Genomic DNA, 19252 nt, shown 5'->3' with positions numbered 1-19252 from the left:
GATTGCAAAACACTGTGTTTCCTCTAACCCTAACAAGCCATGACTTTTGGGTCCTCTTCCGTGAACATATCCTCTATTTCCCTACTCTGTACCTTTGCTGAAAACATTTTCTCTCCCTGTAACATGCTCTCCTATTCCAGACTCTTGAAATACAGTGTGTTTAAGATCTGAAACTTCTTTTTTTTTTTTTTTTTTTTGAGACAGAGTCTCGCTGTCACCCAGGCTAGAGTGCAGTGGCGGGATCTCGGCTCACTGCAAGCTCCACATCCCGGGTTCACACCATTCTCCTGCCTCAGCCTCCTGAGTAGCTGGGACTACAGGCGCCTGCCACCATGCCCGGCTAATTTTTTTTTTTTTTTTTTTTTTTTTGTATTTTGTTTAGTAGAGAAGACGGTGTTACACTGCGTTAGCCAGGATGGTCTCGATCTCCCAACCTCGTGATCCACCCGCCTTGCTTCCCACAGTGCTGAGATTACAGGCATGAGCCACTGTGCCCGGCCTAAGATCTGAAACTTCTTAAAACTAGAAGATATCTTTGATGCCCTTGCACATCTATAGTACTAGATCGTATTTCTTTCTTGACATTCTACACAAGTGTACTGTAATAGTATTGGTGCCTATTTCTTATCTCTTCTTTTTGGCTGTAGTCCCTTGAGGGCAGGGATCATGACTTTTATGTCTAGTTTTCCTTCGAAGCATTTAGCATAGTGTCTGCTATGTGAGAGTCACTCAAGCCTGAAAATCTCACTCTCTCACAGTTATTCTTTCTCCAACAATTCTTCTATTTAATCAACACCTCCAGGTCCTTGAACCCTTCCACTCACTTCATAACTATCAGCAAGCTGCTTATCTTTACTTCCTTCCCTCAGATTAGACTCAGACTAGATACCACTGGCCAACACCTTAACTTCTGTCTTGATAATCTCTTCAACTCTCTTGCCTACCTGTCTCTTCCTTTCATATGTCTGGCAGAACTTCAACTCTGACTCAATCCAACTTGTCTACATTCTTTGCTCCTCTATTCAAATTGCCAAGCATTACCATAAAAAAAAAAATCCCACGATTGTGCAGATAATGTAATGGTCTTCACCCTTACCAGGGTCCTTAACAAACCACAAAACATTCCTATTTGGTTTCTCTAGTTAGCTCCCTATCCCATTCTCCACACAGCTCACTGGTATTTTAAATTTTTTTGTTTTTTTCACTCTCCTCAACCCTTTGTCCTCAAACATCCCTTTCCAAAACCTTACTTCCAAGACTGGGTTAGGTTCCCTTATTATGTGTTCCCACAGTATTCCTAGTTACCACGGCCATAGGCGTTAGCACTTTGATTCTCACCACCTATTTATTTATTATAGCACAACTTACTTTTTTTTTTTTTTTTTGAGATGGAGTCTTGCCCTGTCACCTAGGCTGGAGTGCAGTGGTGCGATCTTTGCTCACTGCACCTCTGCCTCCTGGGCTCAAGCGATTCTCCTGCCTCACCCTCTTGAGTAGCTGGGGTTACAGACATGTGCCACCACACCTGGCTAATTTTTTGCATCTTTAGTAGAGACAGGGTTTCACCATGTTGGCTAGGCTGGTCTCAAACTCGTGACCTCATGATCTGCCCACCCTGGCCTCCCAAAGTACTGGGATTACAGGCGTGAGCCACCGTGCCAGGCTAGTAACTTATGTATTTCAAATGTACAAAAATTAGTATCATTTATAGTATCTTAAGATAAATTTCCTTTGAATAGGAGCTTCCTTTCCAGTACTTTGAGGTCTATAAGATATATTTAGAAAATTTACTACTATGGAAAATGAAGACTGCTTACACCAAATGTTGGGGAAAGGGAAGGGCCTGTGATTTTTCTTTTTGATCAATTGCTATAACACTGTCCTTCAGGTAACTGAGGGAGTTTCACATTTTCTTTAGACATCATTAGGCATTGAAGCTCTTGAAGGATAACTTTGATGATATATGAATTCTGACATTTTGCTAGCACTGATATGGCTCTTGGGTTCACCATTCTATTAGAACTATTAACTCTATTCATATTAATTTTTGTTACAAATCTTACGAAGGGGAGTGCTTCTGGGTATTTAGGTCCACATTCTATTTTAAGGCTATATATTCTGTTTTCATAAATTGCCCAAGCCCATGGTGGCTGCCATCTTGCGTTGCTGTTGCTTGAAGGGTGGCCCTCACTACCTATTTAAGTTCATATATCTTACTGGACTTTAAGCTCATTGAAAATAAGAAACACAACTTATTCATTATTGAAACCCCAGAACTTATTACAGCACTAAGTACTCAATAAATATTTCTTAAATGAATGAATAAATGAATACATATATAAACATTAGTTAAATGAATAAATACATCATATACAAATTTCATATGGTTATTTTAAGAGCCAATCAATTAATTAATGCCAATAAAACCTTAGGGAATGAAAAGTATGAAATAAAAATGGTTTCTAAAATTTGTAACAGATGTAGAATTATAGCTAGTTAAAAGTTTATTATTATTTCTATTCTAATGACTGGAAAAATGGGAGTTAGGGCCACATATATAATAGGATCTGCTAGAACAAGTATTGCAGACTTCATCATAGACCACAATAATCTGATAGGAAGAAGGTATTTATTTTACGATGGCCTAGCTTCAGTTTTTTCTTTTTAGTATAATTCTCCTTCACTCGTTTATTCATCTAAAGACACATTTGCATGTGGCCATGACTGACAGCATTAGGTTGCTCAGAAAACATTGCTCCATATCTTAACGGGCAACTCAGCAACTCTTTTCTTTTCCTTTCTTTCTTTCCTTTTTTTTTTTAAAAAAAAAAAAAGAAAACTTTTCTCTGGAATATCAGTGATGTCCATCCTCTTATTTAGTATCATAGGACTTTGCTTTGTGAGGCAGTCTGTTTCAGAACTCTCCTGTGGGCAAGCCAGGAGAGGGTCCTGACCCTTAACGTACTCACTCTGACATTGTGAGGATGAAGCCCTCCTGGATGCTGAGACATATACTGGGCCAGGTCTGTGTGCTAAATAAAACAGCAGAGAAAGAGAAGAGAGTGAATTCAGTGGTGCTTGGATAGCTTCCTAAAGCAGAACATTGACTTGACTGTCAGAAGGTATTACGAAGTACAGAATTTTAAGAAAAAGGTGCAAAAGGAATATAACCAGGTTTTCTGAGAACCCACTGTTAAGGTCAAACACAGTGTGTCTTTCTAACTGGTGGCTCTCAGAACAAAGCCTGTTTCTCAGCACAGAGATGCTCATTTTAAATGACTGGCACTGAACACAACGACGCAGGAATTTTTCACTCTCCAAGTGTCCTTGGAGGCAAGTCAAGTACACATACCTTATAAGTTCTTTCTGCTTATTTAAATATTTTTTCTTCCAAAAATACAACATGAGTTATTCTTTAGCAAGCTTGTGTACAATTTTAAATATCTTGTGATTTTACCTTTATTGTCAATGAAAAAAAGTTGGATTCTGCTCAGACAGTGATTAAAACTAGATTAAAAATAAGTGCAAAAGCTTTATTTAGGAGGTAAACTCAAGATCCTCATTTATTATTGCTGATGAGGGGAAAAAGGACAGCAAAAGTCATGGGTAAGGAAGCAGGACCAAAGATGGATGTGGTAACAATAAGGTTCTACTAATCACAATAATGAATATTTCCATGATACTTTCCATGTTGTGTAATAAAAGTTTTATCATGCCATAAAATATTAACAGATTCATTATACAAGTACCAGGCTATTTTTCTCATGTGTTGTAAAATGCTCGAACAACTCACCATGTATTCAAAAACGAATGTCAGTGTCTCTTTGGTGTGGATTATGTCATGCAGAAGCACAATATTGGCATGTTTCAAACCCTTCAGGAGAGAAGCTAGAAAAATTAAACAAAATGTTAAATCTATCATTGATAATGAAAGTGCTGCTCTAAAGATATCAGGCAGTGTATATTTTTTAAACATTTCACATCAAACATTCTGGTTATTTTACTGCTGGAAAACAGTCTCTTGTTGCAAAAGAATATTTAAAATTACAAAGAACCTTCATTATTTCAAAAATGGTAAATCATTGCATTTACATGACTTACTGTTCCTACAGGCTACAGTAGTTGCAAAAAATATGTTTCCATTTACCTAATCAATTTCATCAAAGCACTCAGATCACTAAATGCTCCCCTCTGGGAATCTCATCAACCTAGCTTCAGAGCTACAGGAGGAGAGGCCTGGAGAGATAAAGTGCTTTGGACGAGTAGGAAATGGAGTGTTCTGCCTTTTAAAGCAGGATTTTGCGACACATGACCAGTCTCCAAAATTCTAACTCTCACAAGGGGTCAGTAAGGCTGGTGGATATGATTGGTGGGAGACAGGGATAAGAGCATGGGGTAAAGAACTGTTGAAACATGATAGAGACTGGAGAGGATTTCTTCAAGGTAATGTTGCAGACCTCTGTGGAAAGGAGAAAATGTGAACTTGAAAAGAGGAGTCAGCCAAACTTGGGGAGCCCAGGGAGGTGAAAGTGGAGAAGGCGGAGGGCTTTCTCTTGCCTCTTCAATAATAGGTTACTAAAGGCAGCCTTGAAGGGAAGAAGTCATCACAAAAGGCCAAGTGGTTGGGAGGGGTCTGAAAGTCTGTCTTTGAGCTTCCAGAGATAGGAAGACCTCTGGCTTCAGGAAAGCAGAGACTAGAAAAGCTACAATAAAGAGACCATGAGGCCTGGGCATGGTGGCTCACGCCTGTGATCCCAGCACTCGGGGAGGCCGAGATGGGTGGATCACCTGAGGTCAGGAGTTTGAGACCAGCCTGGCCAACATGGTGAAACCCCGTCTCTACTAAAAATACAAAAACTAGCCAGGCATGGTGGGGCATGGTGGTACACACCTGTAATCCCAGCCACTCGGGAAGCTGAGGCAAAAGAATGCTTGAACCTGGGAGGCGGAGGTTGCATTAAGCCAAGATTATGCCATTGCACTCCGGCCTGGGTGACAGACCAAGACTCCATCTCAAAAAAAAAGATGATGAGGCTCACTTCAGGGCATCCCTGCATGAATAAATCATGTCAAAGCTTAAAGGAAAGGAAGAGTGAAGGATAAAAACTCAAAGCAGCATTCTGTAGCCCATGCCTGCATATCATGAATCGCCTGCACCAACTCCCTCCCAGTGTAGAATTCCATAAGATTAAAAACAAACAACTGAAACACTCCCTTAAATTTAGGAACAAAATTATTTTCTTCAGTCATCAACCTATTTTAGTGAATCTGTCATTTTGCCCTCCTGACAACCATTCTCCCTTCTAGTAGGGGCACTTCTATTTTCTCCTGGGGAAACAACCGTCTTCTTCCTCAGACCATGCTCATCTGGCAGGGCTGACCCTGCCTCTACCCAAGAGTGGGCATGTGACCCAGGGCTGACCAATCAGAGCATGGCACTCCCCTATGCCTAGTGATTGGTTCTGAGATGCGCACAAAACCCAAGTTTGGCAGAGCCCTGTTTTGCTGGTGCCATTAGAAAAGAAGTGCTTTCTTTTCTATTGTGAGAGCTAAACTTGTAGGATTTAGCTAGGAGTTGCTGGGGTCAGATTACTAACACCTGGTTGACAGCATGCCTGGGAATAAAATGAAGCCACGGCAAACCAGTGTTGGGTAATGAGAGACACGGCTTCCTGGTGGTATTTCTTATGCCCCACCAGCCTGTAGTTATCAGATCTGTGAGCCAGTGAATTTCTCTCTTTACTTGTCAGTTTAAGCTGACTTACACTGAAGGAGCTCCATCACACCTGTTAACCCTATTTGCTGTAATGACTAACGCTCTAATTTTACTTTTGCCCCAGAGTGCTTATAGGCTAAATTTATTATTTCACTTTTACAAATGTGTTGCTTTGTAAATGTAATGAACAGCTTCTCAGGCATCTGTTTAATCTCCCTAGTCTCAGACTAAAGGCCACATGGGAATTGAGGGAGTGACTTTCCCCCTTTTTGAGATGCTGCCACACCACCTAGTACCACACTCAGCCAAGAGTAAGCACTTAATTTGTCAAACATATTTATTGAGTGTCTTAAGGAGAACTGTCTGTGGAGCCAGAAGCCCTAATATGAATCCTGGCCCTGTCACTTCCTATCTGAGTAAGCTCTGGAGAGTACCTCAACCCAAGTCTCAATTCATTCCTTAGGAAAAGAGACATCGTCTTTTCTGACTTACTTCATAGGGTTGATATGAGGATGGAATCAGATACCATTTGTGGAACCTTGGTAAATGTAAAGCATTTCAGAGGCAAATTAGAATTGGTATGCCTTCCCTCTTCTTGCCAGCTTCTTGCCCCTGCCTTTCACCTTGAACCCCATTAAACCTCTACTCTCAGTCTTAAAATCTTGTTTATGGTATATTTCTGCTAGAGTCTTAAACACTTTCCATATTTTCTGACCATCAGTTGAGAATGCTTATACTTTATGTGTATTTTTATTTATAAATTATTTCATACATTTCTCTTTCCCCCACCCCTATGTTACGAAGCATATAGCAAAATTAGATTTCAAAAGGATATGGTAAAGCTGAAATTGCTAAGAATATTGTTAAGATATTTTAATTTTATGTTTAATATAATTTTAGTCTCACCTAACTATATTACTAAAACTCCAGATGCTTCTTTATAAATCATGATGGCATGTTTTGTTCATTATGATGGCCTCATGCTCTCATTTGCTAAAATGGTCAAGGAACAATACCTACTTGGGATGAGGCTTCCTGCTAACAATACTGGGTATAAACTTCATGTCATTTTCTTGATAATTCCAGTTTTTGTAGAAGTAGGAAACGTGTCTGTTTTGTATTTCTCTGTTGTTCACTTACATTGGAATTACTAGTTTTACCCACAACCCACAGTTTCTTTGCAGAAATCTTTTTAACCATTCATCTAACTTTTTATCACATACAGATCTATTGGCATTACCTTCCAGATTGTCCAGAACCCCTCCCTTCTTGCCATATCTTCTGCCAGCACCCTGGACCAAGCCACTATCATATGTTGGTTGAATTATTGCAAATGCCTCCCAACTGCCTGCTTCCCCACTTCCTTCCTACGGCCACTTATTCACAGGACAGCCAGACACTGCTATCCTTCTCAAATGAGTTAGGGCATGTGCCTCCTGGTTCCAAACCCTCCAGCGGCCTCTCAACTCATGCAGAGTAAATTCAAAGGACTTGTGATTTCCTGCCCACTGTGTTGGCTGTGTGCATCGTGACCTGTCATCTCCTCACACTCCCATCTTTGCTCACTTGGCTTTAGCCTCATTGGCCTCCTAGCTGTTCCTTAGACACACTTGCAAACACATTTCCACCCCGGGGTCTTACACTTCTCATTGTCTTTTCCTGTAACCCTCTCTTCTCACCTCTCTGCCTTCATCCTTCCTCACTTTCTTCAGAGCCTCCACTCAAATGATACACACAGGTACAGACTTCCTTGACCATTCTACATGAAAAAGCAGCCATCTACTCCATCCCACCTCAGCAGCCCTCCACACCATCCCACCTCTACCCCATCCTACCCCCTCTCTCTGGACCCTGCTTTATACCTTTCCATAGTGCCTGTCACCACCATCTGACATATTATATATAAATATTTGCTTATTGTCTGTCTCCACAATTGAGAATATAAACTCCATTGAGAGCAGGCACTTTTGTTTTTTTGTTTTCTGCTATATACTCAGTGCCTAAAACAATGTCTGGCACTCAATAAATATCTTTAAATTAGTGGTCACTAATTACCTAGTATCCTTTCTATACCTCTAGTTGGTTGGTAAAGGGTGTTTCTGTTGAAGATGCTTTTATTCCCCCTTTCTTTTAGTTGTCTCCCTCATTAGATTATAAATATTGTATGCTTTATGGCCATGCCTATTACTGCTTTTCTAGTGCCCTAGAACTACTGAAATCGTTATATGAAAACTGAATTTTGCTGAATAATGAATAGGGAATTCAGATGAAAGAGCAGATGATGTTTAAAGCATTTATCTCACAGTATTGTTTATCATTTTTGTCCATCCACCAGAGGGATCTGAAATGCCTACAGCCTCAGATGTGTGGGTCTTAAACCCAGGAAGAAAAGGTCTTTCTTTCTTCTAATTTTAAGGACATTTTATAAACTGCACAGCAGGATGTGATATCTGTCCTGCAGACTAAACAGTTGAGGGACACAAAAATCAACTGAGAAGGGCAAGGTTCCTAAAATTAGCATTCTGAGTCTCATAAAATAGTGTTTTTTATTATTCATGTATCCTATGTATACTTATTTTTGTTTTTCTTCAAAGAAATGACACAAAAGTAAATAGGGATATCTTTAAGTCTCTAGAAGAAAGCTGATTCTCCAAGTCCTAGGATGTGGCTCTATGTAATGAAGGCCTGGTAGTCAAAGTCGTCTTTAGGCTGTCAACTCATTGAGGGCATGGATTGAACTTGCCCTTGTCTTTGCATCTCCAGCACTAGCACAGGCCTGGCATGTGGTGCTCAATAAGTGCTCATGAATTAATGAAAGCCAGACCAATTGTAATGAGTTTATGAGGAATCATACAATGAGTCAAGGATGGAGTCCTCCCCAACCCTCACTGGACATTGAATTAAAAAGTGTTTCTAGTCCCTGTTGTTACATTTCCTCTGACCTGAGAATCACAAATCAAGTCAATGAGTCAAGTTATGCATTCCAAGAAAAGAAATAATTGAAATAATTTTAGATAAATGTTAGAGAAATAGTAAGACAAGTGTCAGATAAGTAGTTGTCTTGGTATCTTTGGAATTGTAATGCTGATCACATACCATTATCCTGGCATTGTTTTGTTTTATAAAGATGTAACTATGTAACTATGTAACAGTGGATTTGCTATATTTGTGATGTGATTTGATTGTGTCCAATGGCAGACTTTCTGTCAACCAGGCATACCCTAGACTATTTGTGGTCATTGGCAGTTCAGAGGTTCTAATCAGCCTCCTCCCCTGCCTCATTGTATGACCTTAGAGAGCACCTTAGCCTATTTTTGGCTCAGTTTTCTCATATATGGATTGGGAATCATTACTTTGTAATGTTTTTCTACTAGAGAATGATCTTAAAAGATTCTTAGCTGAGCTGTTTCTAATTTAAACACTGCAATTACCAGCACTGTAGAATCAATGATAGAATCAGAATTGATGAATATACAACATGATATGTTATTTTATTTAAAATATTTCTTCTGGACACACAAGTGGCCAACAAACATATGAAAAGATTGCTCAACATTACGAATCATCAGAGAAATGCAAATCAAAACCTCAATGAGATACCATCTCACACCAGTCAAAAAGGCTATTATTTAAAAGTAAAAAATTAATGGATGTTGGTAAACTTGAGAAGAAAAGGGAATACTTACACACTGTGGGTGGGAATGTTAATTAGTTCAGCTACTATGGAAAACAGTTTAGAAATTTCTCTCGGCCGGGCGCGGTGGCTCAAGCCTGTAATCCCAGCACTTTGGGAGGCTGAGACGGGTGGATCACGAGGTCAGGAGATCGAGACCATCCTGGCCTACACGGTGAAACCCCGTCTCTACTAAAAAAATACAAAAAAAAAAACTAGCCGGGCGAGGTGGCGGGCGCCTGTAGTCCCAGCTACTCGGGAGGCTGAGGCAGGAGAATGGCGTAGTAGCTGTAGTCCCAGCTACTCCGGGAGGCGGAGCTTGCAGTGAGCCGAGATTGCGCCACTGCACTCCAGCCTGGGCGACAGAGTCCGTCTCCAAAAAAAAAAAAAAAAAAAAAAAAAAAAAAAAAAAAAATTTCTCAAAGTGAGGCAGGGCAGGCGAGCCCCAAAACTGGGGCTTAGCCTGGGAGGGTTCTTAGCTTCACCCAGGAAAGAATTCAAGGGTGAGCCTGTGGTGTTAGACAGCAGCTTTTATTGAAGCAGCAGTGTTCAGCAGCAGCAGGTGTACTGCTCCTTGCAGAGCAAGGCTACTGTATAGGCAGTGTGCCCAGAGTAGCAGCTCAGAGGTAGCTCTACAGTTACATTTATACCCACTTTTAATTAAATGCAAATTAAGGGGCAGTTTATGCAGAAAGTTTTAGGAAAAGAGTGGTAATTCCAGGTTGTCAGGTTGTTGCCGTGGGAAAGGGTGGTAACTTTCAGGTGTTGCAATGGCAGTGGTAAACTGACATGGCACACTGGTGGGTGTGTCTTCTGGAAAGCTGTCTCCACCCAGGCCCTGTTTTGGCTAGTCCTAAATTTGGTTCAGTGTTCAAGCCCCACCTCTGGAGTCGAGTCCCACCTCCTGCCTCAAAAAAACCAAAAACAGAATTACCATTTGACCCAGCAATTCCATTCCTGGGTATATACCCAAAGGAAAATAAATTGTTCTGTCAAAAAGACACCTAGACTTGTATGTTCATCACAGCACTATTCACAATAGCAAAGACATGGACTCAACTTAGGTGCCCAGCAATGGTGGATTGGATAAAGAAAATCGGTACACTGGCATTATAAAACACTATGCAGGCACAAAAAAAAAAAAAAAAAAAAAAAAACAAAATCGTGTCCTTAGCACCAACATGGATGCAGATGGAGGCCATTATCCTAAGTGAATTAACACAGGAACAGAAAACCAAATACCACATGTTCTCACTTACAAGTGGAAGCTAATAAGTTGGGGTACTGGGTACACACAGACATAAGATGGGAATAATAGACACTACACCAGGGACTCCAAAAGGGGAGAGGAAGGGAGGGGGACACAGGTTGAAAAATTACCTATCAGGTACTATATTCAGTATTTGGGTGACAGGATACCTCAGCATCATGCAATATACTCATGTAATAAACCTGGACATGTACCCCTTGAATCTAAAATTAAAGATTAAAAAAATACTTCTTCTGCATTTTCCTTAATGTTTATACAAAATGTATCATGAAAACAGATTTCTATTTTATATTTACTGTTGCTAAACAAATACTTTAGTTAAGCATTTCCAAATTCATCATAATAAAGTATAAAGGATTTTAAATAGAATAGATACGGATTCTAACAACTCTGATTACCATCTCTGTGACCTCAGACAAGTTACCCAACCTCTCTGAGGCTGGAATTTCTTTATCTCTAAAACAAAAATAGCACATTTGACTTCCCAGGGTTAGTATAAAGGTTTTAAAATATATATTATGTAGGGGGAAGGGGAGATTATGTCATGCGCCTGGTCCTCAAAAAAGATTAGTTATAAGACTCCTTCCTAAGAAAAATGCTATTAGCAGGCTGAAAGTCCTCAGTTTAAACCAAAAGTTGACCACTTGAACAAAAATATTTAAAACAATGCACATTATTAAGATATTGCTATAAAGTTCATAAAACTAAGAAATGTTATACTATGTAAAAACATAACACATTAACCTACTCAAATGAATGTATTTTCTCCTAGTTATAAAAACAAACACTTAAAACACAATTCTAGAGTCAATTATGAGAGATTTCTAAGGTACTATGAAGGCCTCTGCTTTTCTTAATTAGCAAAGGAATGAGAGTGGTAGGGAACACATCTATTTTGTGTATTGCTGCGTATCTAGCAGTTCAGCAGAGTGCCTGGTCATAGTAGGTGCTAAATGAATATTTCTAGAGCTGGTGTATAGAAAGCATACAAATTTTTGAATCAGAGAGATTTGGTTTGAATCACTGCCATATGGTGGAATAATATTAATAATATCTACCTCTAAGGGTTATTAAGAGGATTGAAATAAGTATGAAAAGCACCTGACACATGTATAAGATATATTTCCCTTGGGAGGCTGAGACAGGTGGATCACCTGAGGTCGGGAGTTCAAGACCAGCCTGGCCAACATGGTGAAACCCCGTTTCTACTAAAAATACAAAATTAGCCAGGTGTGGTGGTGCATGCCTGTAATCCCAGCTACTTGGGAGGCTGAGGCAGGAGAATTGCTTGAATCCCGAAGGCAGAGGTTGCAGTAAGCCAAGATCGTGCTGTTGCACTCCAGCCTGGGCAACAAGAGCAAAACTTCATCTCAAAAAAAAAAAAAAAAAAAAAAAAAAAAGATATATTTCCCTTAGTCCTTAGTGCTGTTCATACTTTTGCTAGTTTCATAATATCACATGTTAAGGTCAAATGAAAATAGTACTCCAAATGACCAGACTAGTAAATTGCCACATGTATTCTACTTGTATAGAAAGAGACCATATATGTAGTAAAATCATACTTAGTAAATCTTTGGCTGCTATAGCATCAGGGCAGCCAAATTGTTCAGGAAAAGCAATTCCTGCTTCAAGGCTTTTTAAAGAAGGCTGCATTACTTGTTCAGTTTTCCTGCACGTGCCTTTCGGTTGCCTTTTTAGCTAGTGACCCTGGATTTTAGCTAATGAACTCCAGCTGTTCTTATTTTGCCTTCCAGCCCTTCTCATTTAACCTCCTGTCTCCCTGGTCTCACATCCTTAAAGTTCTTACAGGAAAAATGGGACAGTGCCAAAGTTTCCAAATAAAGCCTCATATCTTCTTGAGGGGAGAGGGCTCTTTTAACAAGGGCTCCAAGCTTTTATAGTGGTGTAAAAAGAAACATTCATTGTTGGAAACTGGATTCCTAACAACCTCCAATGTGTCAGAAATCTTTCTGTGGTTTTTAATATTACACAAGCAAAGCATTCGGTAAGGTTAGTCCATAAAACAAACCAAGAAAGTCCACAGTTGACTACTAAATGTAATTGTAAACACCTGTGATGGAGAGGCAATTCCTCCGTAAATATGCAATGAAAGAAACATTTAGCATGCAGAACAAAACGGATCCAGCTTTTCTGAACCATGCTGAGAACCATCTGTTAGCAAACCTGGCAAAAGGTTTCACTGTTACAGTTAAATGTCAACCTGAAAAACTTGGCTGTGGGCAATATCTAAGCAAATCCAATCTTAAGCAATTGACAAACTCAAGCTCACAAAGGAGACCTTCCTCTTATGCAGGTGACCTGGGAATTTCTATTACGTTCACAAATACTCTTTAACGTACCCATACATCTCTTTCCAAATCTGATCATCCTTTCATGGAGACCATTAATAAGTACATTAGTTAATGCAGTTTCCATTATATTAAACATTTAAAACCATGCCTTCTCCCAGAATGCACCTGATCCTACCAGGATGAATCTCTGGCTAAACCAATAGCCCATTTGGCCCTCCAATTAAATTCAAAATGATGTATTTCCCAGGGGCTCTGAAAGACTTTTGAAAAGGGTATCAAATTCAGTTATAAACTCATTTTCCAAATTGCTTTTTCCATGTCTGTTTGCATAACCCATCCTTACAAGCTCAGTTCAAAATCTACTGACTCCATCAGTCACACTGAGACTAACTTGTTCTCTAAAATCTTAGTTTATGTCTTTTATACATTTGTGACTTGAATCATGTGCTCTGTTAAGACTACAAATGACAGAACAAAGATATGGGTTTCTCTTCTCATCCTTTACAGCATCCAGCAACATAATCTGCATATAGCACGTGCTTAGTAAAGAACAGAAAATAAGTAGTTAAAAGTGGGAGAAAATAAGGTCAGGGAAGTGCCATTTCTCTGGGATTTTGCTGAAATGCATAGCAATCCTATCATCATCTTATTTCAAATGGCTCATGAAATAAAGGTTGATAAATTATATTTTTAATGATTCATTTCACTATGTTGGTTTCTTGATGTTTATATTATAAAGTATTAGTTATCCTGATGGCAAATAAGACATTGCCCAGGAAAGGAAGAATCGAATAATAATGGTCAACATTCGTTGAACTCTGAAAAATGGACTCTGTGATAAGTGCTTTATATATGTATTCTTGTTGAATCCTCATAACAACTCCATGAAATAGGTACTATTATTATCCTCTTTCTGCAATAAACTGAGTCATAAATAGTTAAAGTAATCTACCCAACATCATACCACTAGTGATTGGTGGACCTATGCTGCAAACCCAAGTCCATTTGACACCAGGTTCTTCACCCATTTGCTATACTGCCCAGGGCACAGACAAAATACAGGCAGAACACTAAAAATGCATGCCTTCTGGAAAATCTCCAAGTGCTAGCTAACAACATGTTATGTTCAGGCAAATTTCCCAGTAAGAATTTGTGTGATTATATATTTTCTCTTTTATAGGAATTTTCTGAGGTTATATAGGTATAGCCTTAGCACCTAGCATGAGGCCAAACACATGGAAAGTATTAGTAATTGCTCAGTGAATTCATAGTTTCAGTCAGGTGATATAATAGTTTTAAATCTCAATTTCCTCAAAATTAAGTAATAAAATAGCAGTGTAAATGCTCTTGAATAACTTGTATGAAAAATAAAAATGTAATTATAGTATTCCAGAAGAATCAAAACTAGATGCTGAATGGATCAATGCAATAAATTTTTTACCAAATCAAGGAGTCAAAACAGATCTATTGGGTCCATTTCTGCTGTTCTTACCTTCTCGGATAGCTGTAAATGGGACTCCTTCTTCTGCATTCATGCTGATGACTTTTAAAGCCACTAGTTGTCCATTTATTCTAGAAAAGAGGGATTGAGGGGCACACACTTACCGAGGTGGTTCAAAGCAGCAATTTATACCAAAGATGAAACAAAAGCAGTTTCACTTCAAAACATATTGTAGCATATGAATCTATAATTTTCTCAAAATAAAAAGTTTAACATATATCAATACATAAATAACATATATATTTCAAAGCATTTTCCCTCTTTACTAAAGGGATACATATATGTCCATTATAGAAAATTTAGAGCTTATTATTTTTCATCTGACTTATTGTAGTGTTTTGTTTTTTATTTGTTTGTTTTTGAGACAGAGTCTTGCTCTGTTGCCCAGGCTGAAGTGCAGTGGCACGATCTCGGCTCACTGCAACCTCCACCTCCCGGGTTCAAGCAATTCTCCTGCCTCAGCCTCCCAAGTAGCTGGGATTACAGGGGACCCCCACCATGCCTGGCTAATTTTTGTATTTTTAGCAGAGATGGGGTTTCGCCATGTTGGCCAGGCTGGTCTCAAACTCCTGACCTCAGGTGATCTGCCCACCTCAGGTTCCCAAAGAGCTGGGATTACAGGCACGAGCCACCATGCCCAGCCTTGTAGTGGTCTTCCGACAGTTTCCCTGAGGAGACACTTGCACTCCTACTATTTATTCTCAGCAGAGTAGTTGGAGGCATGCTTTTAAAATGACCATCAGGACAAGTCACTTTTCTGTTCAAAAACCACCATATCTCCATGCATTACTCAGAATAAAAGTCAAATTCTTGCAGTGGGCTTCTAGGTGCTACCTGATCTTCCCAGGTCACACCACTATCTCTCTCTCTCTTCATTTCCTCCTACTCTCCCCTCATTTGTCATTTTATTCATTTATCAGCTAAGTGCCTAGAATAGAGAAGATTTTAATGCAGGTATAAATCCATTGTTTTTAATACAGTGGGATTAAAATCATGTTGTTAGTAACCTTTTTTCCTCCATGTAAGTTTTCTCTTATAGTTCATTCTTATATGATCCAATATTTAATAATGATTTAACATTTAATCATATAAATATACTATACTGTATGTAGCCAATTTCAAAAGCCTTTTCGTTGTTTCTAGCTTTGGGCTATTACAAAAATACTGTGATGATCATACTTGTTGACAAATCTTTTCACAAAACCCCAGTTATTTCCTTAAAGTAGTGGCAGAATTGCTGATTCAAAGGGTATGCAATGCACGTGTTTTTATTGATTTGCACTCGTGTTCCCAAACTGTCCCATGGAGTAATGGTACACTAACTGGTCATGAGAATGGCCATTCTCCCGCTCCCTCACCAACATGGGGCAGGTTTTGTTTTGGGGGCTTTTGGACTTCACTTTTTAGAACAGTCTTAGATTTATAGAAAAATCGAGAATGCAGTACAGAAAGTTCCCACATATCTCCCATCTAGTTTCCTCTATTGTTAACATCTTACATTAATATGATATGCTTGTTATAATTAATGAACAAATATTGGCACATTATTACTAACTAAACTCCATAGTTTATTAGGATTTCTTTAGTTTTTACCTAATGTCTTTTTTGTTTTTGGTCCAGGATCTCATTCAGGATTATATTTAGCTGTCCTGTCTCCTTAGGCTCCTCTTGACTGTGACAGTTTCCCAGACTTTCTTTGTTTTTGATGACCTTGAGAGTTTTGAGGAGTACTAGTCAAGTATTGGGTAGGATACTCATCTCTTGGAACTTTTCTGATATTTCTCTTATGATTAGACTGGGTTATGGGTTTGGGGGAGGTAAAGTACCATTTTTATCACATCATATTAAGAGTGCATACCATCAGCTGGGTGTGGTGGCTCACGCCTGTAATCCTAGCACTTTGGGGGGCTGAGGCGGGTGGATTGCCTGAGCTCAGGAGTTTGAGACCAGCCTGGGCAACATGGTGAAACCCCGTCTCTGCTAAAATACAAAAAACTAGCCGGGTGTGGTAGCATGCGCCTGTGATCCCAGCTACTCAGGAGGGTAAGAGAGGAGAATCGCTTGAACCTGGGAGGTGGAGGTTGCAGTGAGCTGAGATCACGCCACTGCATTCCAGTCTAGGCAACAGAGCAAGACTCCATCTGAAAAAAAAAAAAAAGAGTGCATACCATCATCATGATTTATGACTTTTGATGTTGACCTTAATCACCTGTCTGAGATAGTGTTGGTCAGGTTTCTCTACTATAAAGTTACTCTTTCTCTCCCTTTTTCATACTGTACTTTTAGAGAAGTGCCACTATGAATGACCCACACTTAAGGAGTGGAGAGTTATGCTGTACCTCTTTGAAGGTATATTATCTACATAAATTATTTGTATTTATTTGGCATGAAAGATTTGTTTCTTCTCTCCCATTTGTTAATGTATTGAAAAATTTATTTTGGACTAATAATTTATTTAGTATGAACTCATAGATATTTACTTTATACTTTGGGTTATAATTTAATACCACTTTTTTTGGTTGCTCAAATTTTTGCAGCTTTGTCCTTTGGAAGCTCTTTCAGTTGGCTCCTGTGTCCCTCTGAGATAGCCCTATCATGTGGGTTTGCTTTTTGCTTTCATCTTCATTTTTTTGGCCTATTTGAAAGGTAAAAAGGTTTATCACATTTTAATTTATATTTCTTTAACCATATGTGAAACTGACTTTTCATACTTTATGGATCTTTTCTGTTTTTCTTGTGATTTGCTGATTTGCCCACCTTTTTATTGAACTATTTTGCATATACTTTCCCCCAGTTTCTTTTGTTTGCCTTATCATGTCTTTTAAATTTTGTTCAAAAGTTTTATGATGTATTTTCCTCAGAACATGGTTCCGTGAAATTCTTCCCTAAACCTTGCAAAAAGTTTTTTGGCAAGTATGTTTATAAGAGAAAATGCTTTATACCTTTTTTTTTTTTTTTTTTTGAGATAGAGTGTCACTCTCGCCCAGGCTCGCGTGCAGTGGTGCCGATCTCAGCTCACTGCAACCTCCGCCTGCAAAGTTCAAGTGATTCTCCTGCCTCAGCCTCCTGAGTAGCTGGGACTACAGTTTTATAAATAAGGTAACAGTTGAACCGGGAATCTGACGAAGGGGAGGAGTCAGCTGTGTGCATGAACAGTGGAAGGCAGCTCCAGGCGGAGGGAGCAGCAAGTTAAAAGTCCTTGACTGAGGCAGGAGCAGTCCTGGCATTGGAGCAGGAGAGGGGAAAGAGAGATGAGGACAGAGAGGAGCTGAGTGTGTGCTGAGGAATGGAGGGTAGGGATTGCATAGGGTCTTGTAAATGACCATTCCAGGGACTGTTTTGTATTAGATATTTACAGGATATTTGTATTAGAAAATCTAATAGTGCAAAGATGTCAATAATTCTCTAATTTAGAGTTTTGATATATTCTAAAAATAGTCTAAAGCAACAATAATTAAAATCAAGGCTGAGTGCGGTGACTTATGCCTGTAATCTCAGCACTTTGGGAGGCTGAGGCGGGCGGAACACGAGGTCAGGAGATCGAGACCATCCTGGCTAACATGGTAAAACCCCACCTCTACTAAAAAACAACAAAAAATTAGCCAGGCGTGGTGGCGGGCACCTGCAGTCCCAGCTACTCGGGAGGCTGAGGCAGGAGAATGGCGTGAACCCATGAGGCAGAGCTTGCAGTGGAGCTTGCAGTGAGCCAAGACGGCACCACTGCACTCCAGCCTGGGTGACAAAGCGAGACTCCATCTCAAAAAAAAAAAAAAAAAGCACAAATATAAGAAAAGATAGATTAAGGAAACATGATTTTTTGAAAGATTAGAACAGAAACAATTTCAAGTAGTCATGAGATCTAATATGTAATCATGACAGCATTTCAAACCATCAGAGAAAAGAAAATCTAATAAATGGAGCTGGGATGATTGTGAATATACAATATAAATTCCCAATAGATGAAAGAGTTAAATAAAAAAGAAAACATACAGTAACTAGAAGAAAAGATAAGTGAATTCTGTGTAAACTTTGGGCTAGAAAGGTCTGTTTGTGTGCAACAATCAAAGTCAGAACTCAGAAGGGAAGATCAGAAGTGTTCATGGTACCCATGTATCCAAGTATGTTCCAGGGTGCCCCAGATCTGAGCCATCTTGAAACAGTTACCATGGCCGAACTGATATGAGGAACCTTAGAATAAAATCAAATGTGGTCCTTTATTGCAGATGTTCTCAGCATTAAAAAAAGTTAATATACACCATGACTAAAACAGATTAAGAAAGTATAAAGGCCCAGGGGCAGGAGAATCGCTTGAACCCAGGAGGTGGAGGTTGCAGTGATCTGAGATCGCGCCACTGCACTCACTGAGTGACAGAGTGAGATTCCACTTCAAAATAAATAAATAGATAAATAATAAAATAAAATTGTATGTCCCCTACAATCTTATTTTAACAAGTAAAAATAATAATAACAGCATAAATACTAAGATAAATAATGAATAGTCTCGTAGTAGTTATATAAAATTTCTCTTTTTTTTTGTTTTTGGCCAGTTAAGTGAAGTAGTGGGAGTGGAGAAGGAACAAAGAAATCTGTAGCTGGTTGTGATCAAGTAGTTGTAAACACCACTGCACTTGGATCAGCTATATTTTTAAAATTAATATTTAACCACTATTGAGCCATTATTTTTATCTATTGGAGTAACACAAAGAAAAAAACGACCTTCCAACTTTCCCACCTTGACTAAAATATATATAAAATATTTATATATATTTAAAATACATAA

At 39.0% G+C, this 19252-nt stretch overlaps 1 protein-coding gene and 1 pseudogene across 1 annotated transcript in view; both read right to left on the bottom strand.

The window, feature by feature from the left end:
* The window catches only part of CDK15 (cyclin dependent kinase 15), a 63624-nt gene that overhangs the window by 39659 nt on the left and 4713 nt on the right, over positions 1 to 19252 (bottom strand). The window contains exons 4-5 of the mRNA XM_017848650.1: positions 14464 to 14543; positions 3794 to 3888 (exon numbers count right to left, since the gene is read on the bottom strand). Coding sequence (XP_017704139.1) covers positions 3794 to 3888; positions 14464 to 14543 — 175 coding nt within the window. The remainder of the gene's footprint in view (positions 1 to 3793; positions 3889 to 14463; positions 14544 to 19252) is intronic.
* Positions 1863 to 2696, bottom strand: LOC108513032 (ubiquitin-conjugating enzyme E2 variant 1 pseudogene; annotated as a pseudogene).

Source organism: Rhinopithecus bieti, unplaced genomic scaffold (assembly GCF_001698545.2).
Source record: "Rhinopithecus bieti isolate Rb0 unplaced genomic scaffold, ASM169854v2 scaffold_32017, whole genome shotgun sequence".
Lineage (NCBI taxonomy): Eukaryota > Metazoa > Chordata > Mammalia > Primates > Cercopithecidae > Rhinopithecus > Rhinopithecus bieti.
Note: the sequence above shows the minus strand (reverse complement) of the source record. Positions and strands in the feature narration are given on the sequence as shown.